The sequence below is a fragment of the Coccinella septempunctata genome, chromosome 4 (genome assembly GCF_907165205.1).
Source record: "Coccinella septempunctata chromosome 4, icCocSept1.1, whole genome shotgun sequence".
NCBI classification, from domain to species: Eukaryota; Metazoa; Arthropoda; class Insecta; order Coleoptera; family Coccinellidae; genus Coccinella; species Coccinella septempunctata.
This window is the reverse complement of record NC_058192.1, coordinates 28,018,790-28,041,834: the sequence shown is the minus strand read 5'-3', so window position 1 is coordinate 28,041,834 and position 23,045 is coordinate 28,018,790. Positions and strand designations below refer to the sequence as shown.

The following is a 23,045-nucleotide window of genomic DNA, read 5'->3' as shown; positions in this document are numbered from 1 at the left end:
AAAAAAAAAAAAAAAAAAAAAAAAATATATATATATATGCAGGGGAGTCTTTGACTTTCGGGGACTGACGACCCCGCATACCCGAGTCCACCAATGTGCTGGGCCAGCAACCCTCGCATTGTGATGAAAGCCAGCTTTCGACAAAATAACAGAAGCCTCGGAACCCCCCTCCGGAGTCGGGACTGCTCTTGGAGGAAGACTGGCACAGTCCCTAGCGGAAAGGTGAAGCGAGTGGCACCTCTCTGCGAACCGGAACCACAAGGCCGAGGACCTCTAGAAGGAACAGACAGGGATACAGCTTGGACCAGGCAGACGTTGATTCTGAATCGCAACTGACTGATCCCGCTCAAGCCCACAGAAGGGGAAGGCAGCGTTGGACTAGAGATATGAATCTAAGTCTGATCAACGCTTACTTTCAAGTGACGGAAGGGGAAAAAAATACTAGGAAATACGCAACAAGGCTTGCAGAAAGGTGGGCACAGTTATATCCAGTCAAAGTGTTCACTGGAAAACATCTAGTAGCACAAGTGAAAAACATAAAAACTAGAAAACTGCTGTCGCCTGACGAACTGGACGCACTGAGAGCCGAGGTGCTGGCACAGTCTCCAACAGCCAGACTTAGGAGCATAAGAAGAAGCATTCAAGGGAGCGCAACCCCACCAAGGCGAGTATTGGAGCCTGTTGAAGAAGAAGAAATACAGGGTACGTCAGAGCCAGAAACGGAACAGCCTGCCCTTGAAATACGCGAGATCTTTGAGGAAATTAGCTTGAAATGGGAAGGGATATCACTGAATAGAAGACCGAAGATAAGTCGAATCAAGCTGAGCACAGAAGCAAAAAAAATCATGAGAACAATCAACGCGGCCGTGAGAGAACCGATTAACAGGTCAACAGGGTTTGAAGAACTATGTCACAGGGTCTATTGTGCCGCTATTGTAGCGAATCTTATACTACAGACGAAGCCGAAACAGGAAAACCAGGGAAAACAAACACAGAAGAAACCCCCATGGGAGGAGAGACTAGAAAAGCGGATAGCAACAATAAGAAGAGAAATAGGAATTATTCATCTCACCTTAAATAACGGAAAAATCAGCAGGAAAACGAACAAGAAACTAAGAACATTCACACAAAAAATTAACCTAAAAGAAACAGACAAACAGTATAAGATAAAATTACAAAGCCACGTTGAAAAGCTCAAGCAAAAAATTGCGGCGTTAGGAAATAGACTGAGGAGGTACCATAAGAGGACCCAGAGATTCCAACAAAATAATCTATTCACAAACAACCAAAGAATGTTTTTCAGAACTATCAACACACAGAAAGACATGAAAGCGACCCAACCCCCAAGCCCAGATACGATGAAGCAGTACTGGTCGTCCTTTGGTCGACAGAGGTAAAACATAATACGGAGGCGCCGTGGATTAACGTCGAAAAGGGACATCTAGAGGATATACAAGGAATGCCCAGAACCAAAGTTAGTGAAGAAGATGTCAGAAACACCATCAAAAGAATGAAGAATTGGGCATCACCCGGAGTAGACGGTATCCATGCCTACTGGTGGAAAACACTCACGTCTACACATGGTGTGTTCGCTCGGCTTATGGAAGAAGCGCTGGACAACCCGCAGTCAATCCCGGAATATTTCACTAGCGGCATGACATATATGTTGTTTAAGAGAGGAGACCCAACACGTCCTGACAACTATAGGCCGATAACTTGCTTGCCGACAGCTTATAAAATTATAACTTCGACGCTGGCTCACAAGATAAATAATCACTTGCTGAGAAACAACATCATGGCGTGGGAGCAAAATGGGTGCAGAGAAAGGAGTCGCGCCAGCAAAGAAGTTCTGATGATTGACAACGCGATAACCAGACAAGCTAAAAAGAGGAGGAAAAACATAGCTGTAGCCTGGATTGACTACCAAAAGGCGTACGATTCTGTTCCTCACTCGTGGCTTATAGAAGTTCTGAAGATCTATGGGGTAGAGAGGCGAGTGATAGAAATGCTCAAGTTCGTGATGAACACGTGGCGAACAACATTAATACTGAACGAAGGAACAACTCATTACGAAACATCCGAGATTAACATAAGACGAGGCATCTTTCAGGGTGATAGTTTGAGCCCCACTTGGTTCTGCCTGGCTCTCAATATATTGAGCAGTATGCTCAACCGATCAGCATACGGGTACTCCATCAATGATACTACGCAGATCACACATCTTTTTTATATGGATGATTTGAAACTGTTTGCAAGGGGACGGGCTCAACTCGAGGGCGAATTGGAACTGGTCAGGAAGTTCAGTGCTGACATAGGAATGACACTGGGGGTGGAGAAGTGTGCAACGGTCACCGTAAGAAGGGGAAAAATCGTCGACGAGGGTGATCTGAGAATGAGGGACGGAACAGAAATAAAAAGCTTGAGTAATGAAGAAACTTATAAATACTTAGGGATACAGCAGACATTTGACATAAGAACAGAAGAGAACAAACAACAAGCTAAAACAGAGTTGCTCAGGAGAACAAAGTTGATATTCAAATCACAACTCTCAGCCAAGAACAAAATATTAGCGATCAACATCTGGGCCATACCGTCCTTCACTTATACGTCGGCTGTTCTCTCCTGGTCGAAGACGGACCTCCAACTGATAGACCACTGATTCCCAAAGTGGTCCAGGTGGACCCCCAGGGGTCCATGGAAGACTCGATGGGGGTTCACGTTGGCGTGACAAAAAAATGGGGGTTCGCAGTTCGTAAGCTGGGGTCCACGAAAATTTATCTGGTTTCGATAGTGAAGAACTGAAATGTTGGTTTGATTTCACCTATCAACGTAGGCAGATAATATTTTGAGAAGTTCACCGACTGTTACTTGTAAATCTTTCATATTCCATATTCAGTACAACGTGTCGAGACTTGAAAAGGGCCGCCGCTGCCGTCTGCAGCGCTTGGTTGGAAATGCAAATACGAAATACGACTTGTGGTGTGCAAGCTTTCAATCTTGCACGGACTTGTTGGATTCTTCACTAATATAAATACGAATGCCAAGAATCAACGTTACTCATTTGTTTCCGGAATTTCGAACAGAAAAGTTAAGTGAATCGATTTTAGTGTTTGCCAGTGTCGGAAAAAGTAAGTACCTACATACTAATTTGGCTATTTGTTATGGGTATACAATTTTTTTCGAATTTACAGAAATACATAAATCCAAATAGAATCAATGGATATTCCACTTTACATCAATCGGTTCTGCTATTTTCTTAAAAGTTTATTATGGATCTTAGCAATTTATTGCTATCAATTATTAGAATCAGTTTGCTGCCGGTACTTTTTTTATTTCATTGCAATAATTATTCAATCAAATTCTGTTGAAATAATCATATTCTGTTGAAGAAAACAGTCTTAAAGAAGACTAAAACAGAGCCTTTTTATTTACAGGTACGTAACTGATACGCAACATGGCTGAATATAAGAAAAAATGTCGACGGTACAGTGTTGATTATTTAAAATTTGGTTTTCTTCCATCAAAGGCAGATAAGCGATTGCCCATATGCCTTTTATGCAACAAACTTTTGAGCAATGACTCTATGAAACCATCGAAGCTCGAAGATCATCTAAGAAGGTGTCATCCCGATAAAGCAGGTAAAGATTTGAAATATTTTCAAACATTGAAGGAAAAATATGAAAAGAGACCCACTGTGCAAAGCATGTTCGCTTCAACGTCTGAAAGTAACGAGGATGGCTTGCGGGCATCTTACAATATTTCATTGCTTATAGCGAAATCTGGAAAACCGCACACCATTGGAGAACAATTAATTTTACCCGTTGTTGAAGAGGTTTTGAAAACTGTTCTGCACAAATCTCCATTTGACATACTCAAAAGAATTCCTTTGAGTAACAACACTGTACAAAGACGTATTGATGAAATGAGCTCTGATATTGAAAGTTTCTTGTGTAATTATCTGCAAACAACTCATTTTTCTATACAATTGGACGAGTCAACTCTACCTGGTAATGAAGCATTACTATTGGCTCATGTTCGATTTGTTATGGACGAAGAAATGCATGAAGAGCTACTCTTCGCGAAAAAATTGGAGACGGACACTAAAGGTGAATCAATATTCAATATCCTGAGTGATTTTTTTAGGGAAAAATCGATACCATTCACAAACGTTATTTCGGTGGCAACAGATGGAGCTCCTGCCATGGTCGGGCGATATCGTGGGTTTATAAGCCATCTTAAAAGAATTGTACCAGAGGTAATTGCAATTCACTGTGTCATCCACCGACAACACCTCGTAGCAAAAAATTTGTGTGGCAGATTGCACCAATCGCTTCAATTTGTGATTAATGCAGTTAACAAAATAAGAAGCAATGCATTGAATACGCGTTTATTTGCACAATTGTGCGATGAAAATGATGAAGATTTTCGACGATTGCTCTTACATACTGAAGTACGCTGGTTATCGAAAGGTGCATGTTTAACAAGATTTTACTTACTTTTTGAATCTGTTCTAGAGTTTTTGGATAGTAAAGATTCAGATTTAAAAAAAAACCTGATCAATTCGAAAGCAGACATCGCGTATTTGACGGATTTGTTCAAAAAATTCAATGACCTCAACTTACAATTACAAGGGGATAGCCTCAATTTAATAAAAACAAAGGGTGCAGTCTCAGCTTTTCTTGGAAAATTGAAATTTATGAAGCAAAATATTAGTCGGCGAGAATTTTCTCAAACTTGTCACAGGTAGAACGCCTTGATGAGGATATTCAGACATACGTTCAACATTTAATTGCCCTGCATGATGACTTTAAAATCAGATTTGAAGATATCTTGACAATGGAAATACCACCATGGATCATAAATCCATTTGATGAAACGGAAGTGGGGATTGTGATATTACAAGAGGAGCTACTTGAACTCAGCACTAATGAGGAACTGAAGGTTAAATTTAAAAGAGGATATCAAGCATTTTGTCAGAAATACCCGAAAAATATCCTGGACTGTGGGGAATTGCGAGAAAGCTTCTGATAGCCTTTCCCTCGTCATATCTTGTCGAAAAAAGCTTCAGTGTCGTCACAAATCTTTTAACAAAAAAACGGAGCAGATTAAATATCACAGAACGGGGAGATTTGCGGTTATTCCTAACAAAACTGAAGCCAAATATTGATAATTTGCTGTCAATCCATCAAGTACATCCCTCCCATTAAAATTATGAGTTTTTTGTCATTATAGTTATATTACGTTATTAATGTTTGATTTTATTTATATTGTTATCATATTACATTATAATATTATTTGTAATAATTACATATTTGAATATTGAAGCAAATATACTATTTTTTTATCCTTACCATCTGCGAATGGGGAGTTTTCTAAATAAAATAAACTGCCACTGCCAGTGGATGACGAAAAAGAAAAGTTGGATGGAATTACTTTTTTGATTGGCCAACTTTTCTTTTCTTACAACCACTCACATCACAATAAATCAATTAATTAACCAATTATTCTCAGATTTTTTTCGAAATTCGTGATTGGAACGCAGCTTTAACGCAAATTTCTTTTGTTTGATTTAATCTTCACATTTTTTGTTTTGAATTTTGGGAATATGGTAGAAATGTAGGCAGGGGGTCCATCGAAACTAGCAAAATTTTGAAAGTGGTCCATGAGAGAAAAAAGTTTGGGAACCTCTGTGATAGACAGAAAGATCCGGACAGAAATGACAGCATCTGGCTTACTCCACCCCAACTCGGCCGTGGAAAGGCTATACTTACCAAGGAAGGAGGGTGGTCGTGGCCTGACCTCCATTGAGGATGCCTGTTGGAAAAACAAACTCGATTTAAAAAAGTACTTCGCCAGCAAACACTTACCTCTTCATCAATGGATCGCTACCCAAGGAGACCTCCCAGCCATTGCGGAAACTTTCAGTGAGGACATACCTGCAACAGAAAATACATTAGAAAACCTCAGACAGGGCTGGCAAACGAAACAACTTCACGGCAGGTTCTACGCAAGTTTACATCAAGATGAGGTGGATTTAACAGCGTCTAATACTTACCTAACTCAGGGTTACCTATTTCCTCAAACAGAAGGCACCTTATTTGCGATCCAAGATCAGGTTGTGCCAACTCGAAATTATGTCAAGCACATTATGAAAAAGTCAATAGATAACACAAGATGCCGACTGTGTAACAGTGCTGAAGAGACAGTGCAGCACCTGTCAGCAGGCTGCCCCACAATAGCTGGAACACGATATCTATCGCGACATGACGGCATGGGGAAGGTCGTACACCAACTGCTTTGTATAAACAAAAAACTTCTCCAACATTTCACACCGCATCATCTGTATGTTTCGTCGCCTATTGAGGAAAACGAAACCTTCAAAATCTATTGGGACTTTGCCATCACTACGGACAGAGGAGTGGAACATAATAGACCTGATGTGGTGGTGTGGGACAAGAAAGACAAAACTGCCACAATAATTGATTTTGCTGTGCCTCAAGATTATAATATACTGAAAACCTATGCTGACAAAATCAGTAAGTATGAAGCACTAGCAAGGCAGATGCGAGATATGTGGCAGCTGAAGAGGGTCGAAATAATTCCTCTCATTGTAAGTGTTAATGGGTTGGTCCCTAAAAAAACATCTCAACATCTACAGGAACTACAATTACCCCCCAACACGATCACCTGGATGCAAAAGGCAGTTATACTGGGCACAGTGAGCATCGTTCGACAAGTTATCTTTCCGCACTAAGATATTGTTCTGCTCTTGGTGGAAACACCCGAGCCGAGCATAACCATAACCACATAAGTGTGAATTAAAAAAAAAAAAAAAATATATATATATATATATATATATATATATATATAATATCTTATACCTAGATGCCTAACTAAAATATTACTTGTAGACACCGCAACACTATATGCACACTTATTAATCATAATTTGGATGTCCAAGTTATTAAGACATAGTTTTTGTTTCATCAAGTTTAAAAAAAATTTGTGCTCCTCCGTCACCATCACCTCTCCATAACATCTCACCACAAATATGCCTAAGTGAACCGGACAGTTGTAAATTTTTTCAAGCTCGCTCACTAAATTCATATCCCTACTTACATCGCCAATATTCCTATTATCAACCTCAACTACTCCATTCACCGAGTATCTAGTTCTTTTGATACGCTTTTGAAGTTTGACATTTTGTAAATGGGATACTGCAACTTCCATTATAATGATCTCCTTTGGGTTGTCTAAGATAATCATAATATCGGGTTTATTATGATGTAGTTCCTTTTCGGTTAGAATCTTGCTACCAGCTCTTATACAAATGCTTCTATTTCCGCTATCAAAATTGATGTTCAAGGTAGCTTTTCCAAATTGGAGTTCTGAACCACATTCATTTGGGGCTTTTAGGCTCTTGAGTAGCGTCTTCAACAACCAGTGCACAACATTGTCATGTCTTGTGATGTAAGCATTTGTAATGCATGCACTACTTACATGATAGGCTGTTTCCACGCTGTCCGCATCCTTTTCGACATCTGGTTCGTCGTCCTGGGATAGCACCGAGGCCATGAAGCTGTTCCTCCGCTGCACTGTGTAAAAGTGAATACCTCCAACTGTCCATGTGCGGTGATGAATAAGCAGGAAAGAGAATACTATCTCTCTCACCGATAATAACTCTCCCATAGTGCATATTCTGTCCCCATTGCTTCTCAAGTTGTTAATGATGTTTTTCCTCTATATGAGCTTTCAATATTTTGCAGCATTTTCCCATATTTTCGTAATTAAACTGCAACTCTGGGCATTCATATTTTTCCATAACGAAGTCACGGTCACTCAGTGGGTTTCTCCATCCGGCTCGTTGTAACGCCTTGAACTGGTCTTTCGCTTCTTGCATGTCTGGGTGGTTATCAATATATAAGCCTTTTGAATGAGTGAAATCGGTAGGTTCACGTCCTTGGGTTGACATGCTAAATTGTTTCACAGGTGTAGGACTGGTAATAAAACGACCAAGTGGAACTAAGCCAACGTTTCGTCCATATATTTGGACTTCTTCAAGGCTACAGAGATAAATACAAAAAAATGTCATCAGTCAAAGCACTACGTTAATGTATAAATAAAAACAGGAAAGAGTGACAACAACGTGAAAAACAAAATAAAACAACAATCTTACCAAGTTCGTTAGGTCAAATATATGATGGATGTTACAATTGATTGCAGAGACACTTTGCTGAACAAAATAAGGCTAAGGCACATCGAAATATACATTTATTCGAAGAAGGTTTTGTTATTACGATCAATCTCACCGTCTGGAGGGACTGTCATGAAAGTCGTGTTTCGAATATTTCGCCAACTCGCGTCATATGTTCGCGCACTTAAGGAACGCAGAATTCGCCGTATTTCTTTTATATTTGAATACACCTGGCGGAGTTCTTGTGAGTCGGTCCTGTAATTGACGGAATTCTTCAGTTTAATGAAAATCATCTCGCTAATGTTCCTCTTCCTGCTATTCGCTTCATAATCCATGATCTTAGTACTATTGAAGTCGAATGTATGGCCTTTTGTGAAATGATGTACTGCAAGGGCGGTGGTATTCTCCTTATTTCGGAATCTCGGATCGCAGTCATATTTATGTTGTTTTATTCCTACTTGTAATAGCTGTTTTGTTTGTCCTATGTAACATTCCGAGCAGGGTATCATGTGAACCACATTGGATCTTTTGTCTAGGGGTGTTGGATCTTTTAGATGGGAGAAAAGCGAGCGTGTCGTCTTGAGGTTGTAAAAGACCAATCTCGTATTCACGTTTTTCTTTCTTAAAGTGCGAGCGATATTGTGGCTGAGGGATGCGATGTATGGTAAACGAAAGTATCTTTCATTTAGTTCTTCTGGGCAATCGTTGTTCAAGGGCCGGGTTATATTCGTTAATAATCTTATTCACGAGGGACCTGGGGTAGTTGTTCATTTTTAGAATATCTTTAATTTTAGTCAGGTTTTTCTCATGAAATTGGTCGGAACTGAGGGTAATCGATCTGTACAGCAAGTTTTTTACGGTACTTACTTTGTACGACTTTGTAGTCAGTATCGGACCTGGAGTTCATCAAGCCTCCAGAATGTGTGGGCTTCATGTACCAACTTGTTAACAGAGAGCCACTATCATCTCTAACGACTTTTAGGTCTAGAAAGGCCAATGCCTTATCTTTCTCTCTTTCGATGGTAAATTGGATGCGGGGATGATAGGAATTGAAAACTGACTACAGTTCATCGGCATTATCTGGCGGAATTGCTACTATCGTGTCGTCTACATATAGTTTAATAAAAGCCACTGTGAATGTAAGTGTGTATGTGAATTTTGTTTTTCACGTTGTTGTCACTCTTTCCTGTTTTTATTTAAACATTAACGTAATGCTTTGACTGATGACATTTTTTTTGTATTTATCTCTGTAGCCTTGAGGAAGTCCAAATATATGGACGAAACGTTGGCTTAGTTCCACTTGGTCGTTTTATTACCAGTCCTACTCCTGTGAAACAATTCAGCATATAAGCCTTTTCTTACAAAGTGGATTTCCGCTTCTAGTTTTATAGATCTTAGACCCATACCACCTTTATGTGCTGGCAGGTATACATGTGCATTTGATGTGGTTTTGCCTTTGATGTTTTTAGCAACTAAAATTTTACGCACTTCCATATCCAAATCTCTACACTTTCGAAGGCTCGTCGCCCTCTTCTCATCGGTGTACATATTGCCCATTATATAATTTGCACTCGGAACCACTGTTGAGTTGTACAATGCCACTTTTTGAGATGTCGTTAATAAAGAGTTGAATATTTCATCAGATAACAATTTCACTTTTTCTTGTACTTTGTCGAAGTTGGTTACATTATCTCTTTCCAGCTGATCTAACCCTAAATATCGGTATCCGTTCCTCACCTCAGGTAAGAAAATGCCGTCATCATCCTCCTCAGCATTCATTCTGGTTCTACAGTATGATACACATTTTTTTGCATTTAGTGTAAGGCCCAACTCTCTAGCACTCTTCTCCAACTCATGAGTTATGGTCTTAAACCCAATTTTTGTTCCAGAATGGCATTTTATATCATCCATAAAAGCCAGTATCTTAAAATTGCCTTTCGTGTTCTTTTTTACACTTCTGTTCGTTTTTACGTGATCTATGATGCTAGCTGTAAATAGAATGAACAGAAGCGGACTTATTGAGTCCCCCTGGTATACTCCCCTCTTTACATAAATTGGACTTGTTAGGTTCTTTCCGACTCTCACTCGGATGGACCACTGTTGCATAGAGATCTTCAGCAATCTTTTTATGTTTTTATGTAGCGGTAGAGTACCTATAAGTCTCTTTAGATGTTCATGGCTGATTTAGTCATAGGCCTTTGTGAAATCATACCATGCTGAATGGTTGGTTTTTCTTCTCATTCTTGCTGTCTGAGTTATCGCCTTGTCAATTAGCATTCCCTGCATTGTACCCCATACTTCCGCTCTAGCAATTTGTTCACTAGGTATGGCCCATTCAGGTAAGTCATTCATTAGTATTTTTGTTATTGTAGATGTTAAAATTTTGTAATCGGTATTTAGAAGTGCTATTGGACGATAATTGGAGGGATCAGATTCATTGCCTTTTTTATGAACAAGTATTACCTGTGCCCTACAGTCTTTTTCTTCAAGTTGTTGAATATTTCTCAGTGTATCCATTACAAAGCCAAACAGGAATTTTTTTGCTGCAGGGAAAATTTTGTACAAATAATTGGGTATGTAATCCTCGCCTGGGAATTTCCATGGGGATGTTTGCCTAAGTGCTTCGTTGAATAAACCTTCTATGTATGTGCTATCCATTTGGTTGTCATATACCTTATTTGTTGTATGTTTTTGATATTTACCCAGCCATTTATTCAAACAAGGTGTGTACCCTTCTAACTTCTAAATCTTGGGGATACACCTGTCTACTTTGTTTTAGGATTCTTACTGATGGTGTTTCTCTGAATTTTGACCTGAGTTCACATACTTCATGTCTCCTTTTTTGTTGTTCTAGCTGTTGTTCCAGTAATTTAATACGGTATTGATTACAAATTATATACTGTTTCGGCTTCATTTTGAATTTTCTGATGAGCCTTGCTTCTGTCCTCAACTGTTTGTTGGAATTTCCACCTTTCCATGTCATAATTTTCCTGGCATTTTCATTACGACATTTTAATTTCTCTATTTTGGCCTGGGTCATGAGATACTTGGGCTTATTGTTCTCGCCATTGATCAAGGTTTTCCTCAGCAATTTACCTGCAACATAAATGGCATTTTTGCATTTTCTACGCTTGATGTTATTTTTATTATTTTCTTGCTCTATTTGGTGGATGCGCCTTTCCAGTATTGAGTTGATCAGTCTAACATAGATTTCGTTCCCTTTCCTCAAGAAATTTTTTGTCACCGGTATTTGACTATAATTTATTAAATTCAGTTTCCAAGTTGGTCAAGATTGTTTTTTCATTATCTGTGAGGCTTTTTTGTCATTGTTGTCATTTTGTGTTTGGCAATTTTCTTGTACATTAGGTTCCCTTACAAGGTTGTTCTCCTGTACCTGTTCCTGGATTCTGGTATCCGTATTTTCCCTCTCGAGAATAGGTGCAACATCAAGTTCTTCGACTGTAGATTCGTCGGTGGAGGTTTCTTCGAATCTGGCTCTTCCATAGTAAATTTCAGGATACGTGTCACGTAATTTAGTGGCTATTGCTTTTTCAGTTCTTTCAAGAAATAGGTGATTAATTTGTTTGATTTTTTCAGCTATCTGTGGTTCATTTCTACTGGAATATTCTTTCAGCAGTCTTTTGAGTTCTTCGTTGGACCACTTGTTTACCTTGAATGTTCTGTTGGGATTGTTTTTGATTTCCAAACTTTTTTTTTTGAAAGCTGGTAGGGATCGATTTGGGAGTTGCTGTTTCAGGGTTTGATGGTCTTCGCTAGTTACTGGGCCTGTTGTTCTTTCCAAGAATCTGCGAACAATTTCAATTTCTTCTGGTCTCCACGTTGACATAACCTCAAATTTGGGGTCACAACATATAGTCGTTGTTTGGCCGGTATCACGATTCCGATGAATTATTCATTTATAAAAAGAATTTATTTAGAATCGTTTCGTATACTACTGTATGCACTCATAGGCCGAAAACTCAAGCAAATTTAAAAATTTTCTGGAGCACTTCCTACTCGTACAAAATATAGGTAGTATGGTAGTAGTATAGTTTTATTTGTCTGTTACAGTCCCATACATTGCATTACTATTAATTAATGGTACTTATGAAACTAACAGTGTACTGTCGTCTTTTTCGGAGACATATCTGATGCCAGTCGCCCCCAGATACTCGAGAGTGTGCACTCCTGCGGAATTCATGTGTATAATACAAACATATATCACAGCTCATAATACAAACAACTGCAAACACATAAATACCTGTCAAAAAACTAAAATACAATGATAGGTACACATTAGCATTTTAATAGTATATTTTATTTATGTAATCCTAAACATTATACATCGCCTAAGTATTAAGGTACTTATAATATCAGGTTCATCGTTTTCTAAGCCTAAGTATCACAGATCAACATCAACTACTATATCTACAATATACTCTATTATTTACAATTTATTGTTCTTTAGTTCTTTTCATATTAATTTGGCTTGTTGACAAAGCCACACTATAAGAACATTTGTTCATTAATTTGGTCCACTCCCTCTCTCTCACATTCATTGTCCTCATGATTTTCTTGAGGTTTTCGTGTTCTTCTGTCTTGACCACCCCTCCATAGCTGCCTACCACTAAGATACCCAATTTTACTTGGCAGTGGTGTGTTGCTTCAAATTCTCGTACCAGGCTCAGGTCTCGTTTAATCTTGTGTACGTTGTTGTTGTCCACGCTTTCCACACTATTTAGTTCATAGCGGGTTCTCTTGATTTTTTCCTGCAGTCTGTAATTTTGCAGGTGGGCGACTGAGATCTCCAGTAGCACTATCTCATCCGGTAGCTTTATCATGATGTCTGGCTTATTGTGATGTAGTCTCTTTTCAGTGAGTATTGGGCCACCTGCTCTTATTTTAATGAGACGGTTGTTGTGGTGAAAGTCTTCATTAAGAGTGGCTCCTCCGAACTGTAGTTTTTCCCATACCTGTCTAGGGGCCTCGAAAGCGTTTAATAGAGTCCTAAGAACCCAGTAGACGATGTTATCGTGTCGGGAAGTGTATGCTTGTACTATACACGAGGAGCTTACATGATATGCTGTTTCCACATGATTACAGCTGTCCCCTTTAATCCATGGATCTGCTCTTCGGCTGCAGAGTGCAACAGAGTCCATCTCCAACTGTCCATAAGTGGAGAACTAAAGGCTGGGAAGAGGATTCTGTCCCTCTCCTTTATCACCAGTTTGCCATAGTGCATGTTGTTTTGCCATTCTTCTTCCAATTTTTCAAGATATTTTTTGTAAATATGCATTTTTCTTGTTGAGCAGTTCTTTGAAATACTGTCGATATCATACTGTTATATTAGGGCACCCATATTTCCCCAGGATGGCGTCGTGATCCCCCAGTGGATTCCTCCATCCAGCCTGTTGTAGCTTTTCGTACATCTTCATTGTCTCCTTCATCTCTGGATGAGATTTTATATAGATTCCCCTCCTGATGTACTGAATTTCAGCCTCCAACTCGATAGACCACAACCCCATCCCTCCAATACTGGCTGGAATATATATGTGTGCGTTGGATGTTGTTCTTCCTTTTAAATTAGTTTCGACTAGTATCTTCCTCACCTCCTTGTCCAAATCTCTGCATCTTTTTAGGGTTGAGGCTCTCTTCTCATCTGGGTATATGTTTCCCATCACATATATTGCACTTGAGACTACTGTGCTGTTGAACAATTTGGCTTTCTGACCGGTAGTTAATTGTGACTTACATATTTTAGATGTTAGTTGTTTTATCTTCTCCTCTATTGTTTCAAAGTTATTTTTTGTGTCCCTTTCTAGCTGCTCCAGCCCAAGGTATTTATATCCCCTTCTTACTTCAGGGAGAAATGATGGTTCCTCGTCTTCTCCATCCTGGACCTGCCGCCCTCCACTGTAGAATCCACATTTGTTCTCATTCAACACCAAACCCAGTTCCCTTGCACTCCTCCTCAGTTCTTCTGTAAGGATTTTCAGTCCCTTTTTTGTAGCTGTATGGCACTTGAAATCATCCATAAATGTTGATGTACTATTGGCAACAATGATGCAATTTGGTATATTGGTAGTATGTAAGTCTATGGTCTCTTATGTCAGTCATAGAAACAGTAGCTGAGTAGGTTATGTTACAAGCTGAACGTGTGGCAGAAGTTTAAGTTTCTTATTATAGTTAATCCTCAAAAATACTGATTCAATTTTATTCCAACGATCAATTCCTTAAACCTTTAAACCTTAACAGGTTATGGGCCCAGAACCTTCCTAGGATTGATTAATTGGAATATTTCAAAGACTGGTTGAGGTAAAATTGTTAAATACAGTCATGGATCAGGATGCACATGCAGTGTCTGCAATCAAGTTTTCCGGAGAAAATTGGACCACCTGGAAATTCCAAACCCAGATAATATTGAAATCCAAAGGACTCTTTGAAATAGCCACAGGCCTAACCCCAAAACCCCAGACCGAATTCGCCGACTGGGAAAAGAAGGATGCAAAAGCCCAAGAAATAATGGCTACCCGAATGGAAGAAAATTGTTTGACTCACATTCTTTCATGTCAAACCTCAGCAGAAATGTGGGAAAAATTGATGTCTGTCTACGAACATAAATCCCAAGTGAGCGTTCATTTGCTGCAACAAAGGTTTTTCAATCTAGAATATAAAAATGGCAGTGTATCCCAATTCATATCGCAACTTGAGGAAATCAAAGTAAACCTGAAGCATTTGGGAGAAACACTAAGCGACAAAATGGTTATAACCAAAATATTGATGACTTTGCCAGAAAATCTGAAACACTTCGTCAGTGCTTGGGAGTCAACACCCGTTGACAAGCAAAATCTAAAAGAACTCACTTCGAGACTGTTAATAGAAGAAGAGAGAATCAAACAAAGCGAACAATCAGTGGCATTAGCTGCAGGAAAGACCACTCAAAAACCAATGAAATGTTTCACTTGTAACAAGGTTGGCCACATTCGAAAATTTTGTCCTGATGCAGGTAACAGTGAAAAAAAAGGAAAATTCTGTAATTACTGCAAAAAACATGGACATACTTTAACTGCTTGCTGGTTCAAGAAAAGGAAGGAAGAAAATAATTCACGTTCTGGGGAGAGATCATTAAATGCCTTTATGACAACGAAAAAGGGTGCATTGGCAGGTAATGCTGAATTCAAGAGTACCGACTGGTGCATGGACAGTGGGGCGAGCGACCATATGTGTTTCGACATAACACAATTCGAACACATAGACACTTCAGTCTTCAAAATGGTGGAAATGGGAGATGGTTCACTTGTCAAGGTTGAAGGAATGGGAAGAATAATACTTGAAGCCTGGAATGAAAAAGAATGGATTACAACTGAGCTCAATAAGGTACTGTACATTCCAGAATTTAAAATTAACCTATTTTCTGTAGGAAAAGCATTAGATAAAGGTTATATTCTCAAATCAGACATGAATAAGAGCAAAATTATTGACCAAAAAGGTTCAATTTTGGCAGTAGCCTCCAGACAAAACAAATTTTTCAAAATGCAGTTCAGATCGAAACCTACAGATGATAAGTCATATTGTAATGTTGCTGAAAGCTTAACTGATTGGCATTATAAATTGGCACATATGAATTTCGATCTCGTGAAAAAGATATTGAAAACTAATATAGAATTTATAGAAAAAGAAAATTTTTGTCATGGCTGCATTGTTGGTAAACAACATAGATTGAAGTTTAATAAAAGTGAATCTAAAGCTTCAGAAATAGGAATGCTTATCCATGCTGACTTGTGCGGACCGTTTGAGACAGAATCGATAGGAGGAGCAAGGTATTTTTTGCTGTTAAAAGATGATTTCTCAAACTTCAGAACAATTTATTTCTTGAAAAACAAGTCTGAAACAAAACATAAAATTGAGATTTATTTGAAATTTGTAAAAAATCAAACTGGTTTTAAAGTCAGAACTTTAAGAACAGACAATGGCCTAGAATTTGTCAACAGAGAATTGGATGAAATGTTGATGAAACATGGAATCAGACATGAAAAATCTTGTGTTTACACCCCACAACAAAATGGTCGTGCAGAGAGGGAAAATAGAACTCTAGTCGAAGCAGCTCGCACTATGCTTCATTGTAAGAACTTGGACAAGAAATATTGGGCTGAAGCAATCAACACCACTGCATTTGTCATGAATAGAGTAGGACTAGGAAGAAATACTAATAAAACCCCTTATAAACTATGGTATGGAAAAGATTTCGATATTTTATTACTAAAAATATTTGGTACCCAAGTTGCTACACATATTCCCAAGGAAAAGAGACAAAAATTGGATCCAAAGAGTAAGAAAGGGATATTAGTAGGCTATGGTGAAGAAGTTAAGGGATATAGAGTTTACTTTCCTGATATCAATAAAGTTGAGATTCATCGAGATTTGATTATTATACCAGAAAATTGGAAAACAAGTGGAAAAGTCAGTGAAAAGGTCATTATATTGGACTTAGATTCTGAAGAAAAACCTATAGTTGAAGAATCTAATCAAGAAAATGAAGAAATGCCTAATTCACAAAGCATTCAACATGCGATTGAATCTGTAGAAGAACGACATGCTTCTACAGAGGAAGAAAGTTTGGTAGAGGGAGAAGATACTCCAGAAACTAGTAACCCTATGGTAGGAAGAAGTGGCAGAATGTGGAAGAAACCTGCCTGGATGAACTATTATGAATTCAGTTTTTTCACCGCACTGGAAGAACCATTGTCATTGGAAGAGGCAGTCTCTGGTACAGAAGCACACAAATGGGAAGCAGCAATCGAAGATGAACTCAATGTGTTACGTAAAAATGACGTGTGGAGTGAAGTATCATGGCCTGTTGATAAAAAAGTGTTAGAAAGTAAATGGGTGTTTAAAATCAAAAGTGATGGCAAATATAAAGCTCGTTTAGTTGCTCGTGGTTTTCAGCAAGACAACGCAAATGAACTGTATGACATTTATGCTCCGGTGGCCAAATTGTCTACTTTTAGAATAATGTTGGTCATAGCAGCTAAGTTAGGTTTAAGTGTATCACACATGGATGTTCGAAGTGCCTAAGAAGGCACTTCCTACTACTTCCTACTACCATGTAAGAACATGGTAATATAACAGAAGAGGTATATATGTCTTTACCTGGTTAAAACAGAGAAAATTCCTCAACTGTTTGCAAATTGAATAAATCAATCTATGGTCTTAGAAAATCTCCGAAATGTTGGAATAACAAATTTGATGTTTTCATAAAAAATGAAGGATTTGCTAGATCTCAGAGTGATTTTTGTCTCTATTACAAAATTTCAAACAAGAGTAAGTTGTATATTCTGTTATATGTTGATGATATACTCATTATGGGTACAAATGATTCTGATGTTGAAAATTGTTCTAAACAATAATTTTTCAATGAAAGATTTGGGGTTTGTCTCTAATTATTTGGGTATAAATGTTAGACATGACTTATAACATGGTTGTATAGAAATTGATCAGTCTGACTACTTGAAACAAGTTTTGGAAAAATATAAGATGAGTGATTGTAACCCTATAAGTACACCTATGGATCAAAATTTTGATTTTGCTTTGTTGAAAAATGAAAATTCACACATTTTAAACGAACAGTGCAGAAAGATAATAGGAAGTCTTCTTTATGCAGTATCGGGTACTAGACCAGATTTATGTGAAAGTGTAAATGTACTTAGTAGATTTCAGGATAAGGCAAATGATTATTTGTATAAAGCTTTAAAAAGAGTTCTCCGTTATGTCAAGGGAACATTGTATCTAAAATTAAATCTCAGGCCTAATGGTAATTCTGATGTTCTTGTTGGTTATGTCGATTCCGATTGGGGTGGAGATGTTGTAGATAGGAAGTCAACTACTGGTTATGTTTTCAAATTATTTAATTGCACAATATGTTGGGCTAGTAAGAAACAGCATACAGTATCAATTTCTTCTACCGAATCGGAATATATTGCTCTAACGGTAGCTATAAGTGAAGCATGTTGGTTGAAGAAAATTTAAATGGATTTTCAATTGTTCTCCATGAATGATCCAATACCAATATTTGAAGATAATCAGTCTGCTATAAACATTGCTAATAATCCTGAGAATAATAGAAGATTGAAACATATTGATATTAAATATTATTTTATTAAGGAGAAAATTGATACAGGTTTAGTTAATATAATACATGTAAAAACTGAAGAGCAATTAGCTGATGTGTTTACTAAACCATTACCCAAGATCAAATTTTTGAAGTTCATAAAATTGTTAGGTTTAGTGAACAACCATATATTATGTGAATGATATTTTTTTTTATTTTATGTTCAAATTGTATCATTGAGGGGGTGTGTTGATGTACTATTGGCAACAATGATGCAATTTGGTATATTGATAGTATGTAAATCTATGGTCTCTTATGTCAGTCATAGAAACAGTAGCTGAGTAGGTTATGTTGCAAGCTGAACGTGTGGCAGAAGTTTAAGTTTCTTATTATAGTTAATCCTCAAAAATACTGATTCAATTTTATTCCAACGATCAATTCCTTAAACCTTTAAACCTTAACAATAAAAGCAATGATGTTGTATCGGCCCCTTGTTTCTCTGGCTGTTTTTGGATCTGTAATGATATGTAGTATAGTCTCTTTATTAGTCACAGTCTCATACACTTCAGAATATATAAATATATAATGTCATTCATGAAACTAAACTATTTTTCCGTTTTTCCAGGAAACTTCGACTTGACGACAAATCATGAACAAAAATCTCAGCACGTATGCTCAGAAAGAAATCCAACGCCATCCCAACTCTTAGCGAAAACAACACCTTGTATACAACAAACGAGGAAAAATCCAACAAATTCACACAAGTCTTCAAAAATAACCATTCACTACTCCAAACCGATAGTGTTCATCAAAAGACAGTTGAAAATACCGTTAGAAATTTTCTAAAAAATGAAAAGGAAAATATTCCAGTTAGTAAATTCCTTACTAACCCAACCGAACTCAAAACAATAATAAAAACCCTGCCAAATAATAAAGCCCCTGGAGTCGATGAAATTGATAACAGACTAATCAAAAACCTCTCTCAGAAAGCGATAGTACAACTAACATACATAATTAATAGTATCCTTATCCTTCAACACTGGCCAGACTCCTGGAAAACAGCTATTGTCATCCCAATTCCCAAACCAGGTAAAAAGAAAACCGACCCAAATAGTTATAGACCGATCAGTCTGTTATCAACCATCAGTAAACTAGCTGAAAAAATCCTGATCAACAGAATTAAAAAAGCAATCAGAAAAGTAGGTTTGCAAGACAACGATCAGTTTGGATTCAAGGAAAAGCACAGTGCCGTTCAGCAAATATGTCGAATTGTCACGGATATTATTAAAAATTTCAATAAACAGAATCACACCGTTATGATATTCCTAGATCTTGAGAAAGCGTTTGATAAAATATGGATTGATGGTCTAATTTACAAAATGATCCAAAGCAACTTCCCCATCTTCATCATTAAAACCATACACTCATATCTAACAGGCCGCAAAATTAGAGTTAAAGTCGGTAACATACTATCAGACCCTATTGATATAGAAGCCGGTGTAGTCCAAGGCTCCGTACTAGGGCCAAAACTTTTCAATGTGTATATACACGACCTCCCTACCTTTCCAGGTACGAACCGTGCACTATTCGCAGATGACACCGCAATATACGCACACTCAGGTTGGGCAACCGCGGCAAACTGTAAAATACAATATCACACTAACCTCCTGTTAGAATATTACAAGAAGTGGAAAATTTCAATAAACGAAACGAAAACAGAACAGGTAGTTTTCAGTAGAAGGTACAACGATACAAGAATACTAAATAAATTAAAAATCAACGGCCATCAAGTAGTACCAAAAAAATCGGTGAAATACCTTGGTGTCGAAATCGAACAAAGGCTGAATTTTCACACCCACATAAATAATGCCCTCGCCCGGGGTTATGCAGTTAAAAGAACCTTACACCCCCTAATATCTAGAAAAAGCAAACTAAATCTAAAAAACAAAACCCTTTTATATAAAACAATCATTAGACCCCTAATAACATATGCAGCCCCAGTTTTTTGTCACCTCCGTCCCTGGCCCCTTCGCAAGCTGCAAACTTTCCAAAACAATTGCCTCCGACTCATAACAAATAGAAGACAGATATAACCGAGTATCAGAATTGCATGAAATAAGCGAAATCCCAACCATTCGCGAATACATAGACAGTGTTTCAAACAACTTCTTCGAACACCAGTGTCGCGCGAACGATCTCATAAAAAACATTACCAAAACGAGGTTCCACAATATAGATCCTCATAGCAAACACCCCTTACCCTACCAATTCCTCCCTATATTCCTTCAACCCCTCACCAATTAAACCTTATGTAAATAATGTAAATTTGTAAATAACTGTACATAGTAACACAACTGACTAAATCAGGTTTTTTATTTTTCATTTTTCCTGAAAAAATCGTTTCGATATAGATACATTATACCCTGTACCATAATATTTATTTTAAAAGTAAGACAATTGTTAAAAGAATTCCCGAATATTCAATACTTGTAAATTTTAGTGGATACTCCATGTAGGAACTAATACTTAATAATATTAAGTGAACAAATGTGCTTCCTGGAGCCACACCAATGTTAAACAAAATATGAATAAACTCTTTTTGATTCGATTTGACGCGGGAGACCGGGGTTCGATTCCCCGCCGGGGAGGAGCTTTTTGTTGTTGAAAAGTATTTTTCAATACTCTAAAACACTACTTATTAACTGTTTCTGCCTGCTTATCCAGACGAATTTTCTTTCGCGAATTTTTTTATTTCAATCAACTCTAAAATATTTCACACCAATTATCTTCCCCAAATTGCTCTTTCGTTCTACTCTTCACTCTACACCACTCCACTCCACTCCACTCCACTCCACTCCATTCCATTCCACTCCTCTCCACTCCACTCCACTCCTCTCCACTCCACTCCACTCCACTCCACTCCTCTCCTCTCCACTCCACTCCACTCCACTCCACTCAACACAACTCCGCTCCGCCCCGCTCCACTCCTCCATGCTCCACTACACTACAATACTGTTCACCCCACACCACACTACAACGCTACGAATCGACCCGATGCTACTTTACTCTGATCAACCTTCTCCACTCGAATCTTATATAATATTATCTTCTGGGAAGTTCCGAAGTTCGTTTTCACCCACTTCCTCCACTCCACACTCCATCCATTCCAGGCTACGATTCACTACACTATGCGATTCTACTCTACACTTTTTTATTCTACGCTTTTTAACTCTACACTATTCCTCTCCGCTCTAGACTTCCAAAGGGTTCTTTTTCCAACAGTTCGAGTCTTGTGATTGTGAAAATCGGTTCGGCCAATCAAAAATTACCTCGGTTATATAAAGATGGACAAAAATTTCAAAAATAATTGGTTATGCTCACATATCGTGCTAATACCCAAAGCCTCAAAAGGAGATCCTAAATTCGATACACATCAGATTTGAAAGAATGGAGTTGACATTTTGTGAAAGTCATATTGGAGTATCTTTCGGACCAGCTGTAGACTGATCCGAGAAACTGCAGAAGACTATTGGTTGATTCAATTGAAAAAAGCATATACCTATTTATTTCGAACGATTTCCAGAATAGAATTTTTAGTACGAAAACCATCACAGAGACACCCTTTCTCTATGAACCATCATTAGCATGAAATTTGTCGGAAAAAGACCAAAAAGAGGCCTACGTCAAAAAGGCACAGTTGACAAATAGGTAGAGAATATTTCGAAAACAGAATTTCATTCAGATTCAGAATATGATATAAAATTGGTTATTCTCATTTGAAAAAGCAGGGTGGTATCAGTCGTATTACTAGTATCATATTTCAACACTTTCGAACCACTCAATAAAGTAAAAAAAAAGTAAGCTTATGCGCTGATTAGAGTCGATTCCGACAAAGTTTGAATCATTCTCCTAGTCCAAAAATCAAAGTGTTATCGGTCGATCGAGCTATGTTGACTCACCTGAACATAGATAACCTGGGATGTATCAGAGACTATTCACGAATCCAATTACCGTTGAGGGCGCTACGAAATGTAAACAAACTTTGACGTTTGTCAGTACTCTTTTCGAGATTTGTACGGCCTAACAGAGTTTTTCTTGATTTACTAAAATCAAGATATTTATCGGAAGTTTATTGATTGATTTAGCTTCGTAAAGAAAGATCAACATTCTTTGGAGATACTACATTTGAAAGGGATGAATTGTGGAATGAAATCGATCGATGACATTGGTGATCCACTGTACCTAGACACAAATTCCTATTATTTAACGGATTCTTTCTTGAAGTCAACCTAGGTAATAATGTTGAGGTAGCATATACTGAGTTTGTGGAGGTGGTAGAAACTATACATCCTGATAACTAAAGCGTTTATGTGGAAGTTTTAAAGTTTCTGTTTAAAATATTTAAATTCCATTTTTGATATAGGTATTCCTCATACTGAAATCTCAAGAGACATAAATATGATTCAGCTCATGGAACAAGTTCGTACAGATGAGAAAGATTATTCATTTGGAAGTATGAAAATTATGAAATTGTATTTCTGAATCGTCAATTGAATTCAGCAGAAAACCCTCGCCAATAAAAATCGTTTGACCTAAAACCTGTCAGTTGAAAGCGCTGGTATAAATACCTTTCCAATATTTTTTCGTAATCAATATTTCTATTCAGAACCCCAGACAATAATCCCAATATAACATCTCCAAATAATAATATTAATACTTCGTTGGACAACGTGAGATAAAAGA

At 37.8% G+C, this 23,045-nt stretch overlaps 2 protein-coding genes across 2 annotated transcripts; one reads left to right on the top strand and one right to left on the bottom strand.

The window, feature by feature from the left end:
* The first annotated feature begins 386 nt into the window (after positions 1-386).
* Positions 387-1,397, top strand: LOC123311019. The gene has a single exon (XM_044894766.1). It carries the CDS (start codon positions 387-389, stop codon positions 1,395-1,397), a length of 1,011 nt encoding a protein of 336 aa, XP_044750701.1.
* Positions 1,398-13,527: 12,130 nt separating this feature from the next.
* Positions 13,528-14,229, bottom strand: LOC123311016. The gene has a single exon (XM_044894761.1). It carries the CDS (start codon positions 14,227-14,229, stop codon positions 13,528-13,530), a length of 702 nt encoding a protein of 233 aa, XP_044750696.1.
* Between the last annotated feature and the right edge of the window lie 8,816 nt (positions 14,230-23,045).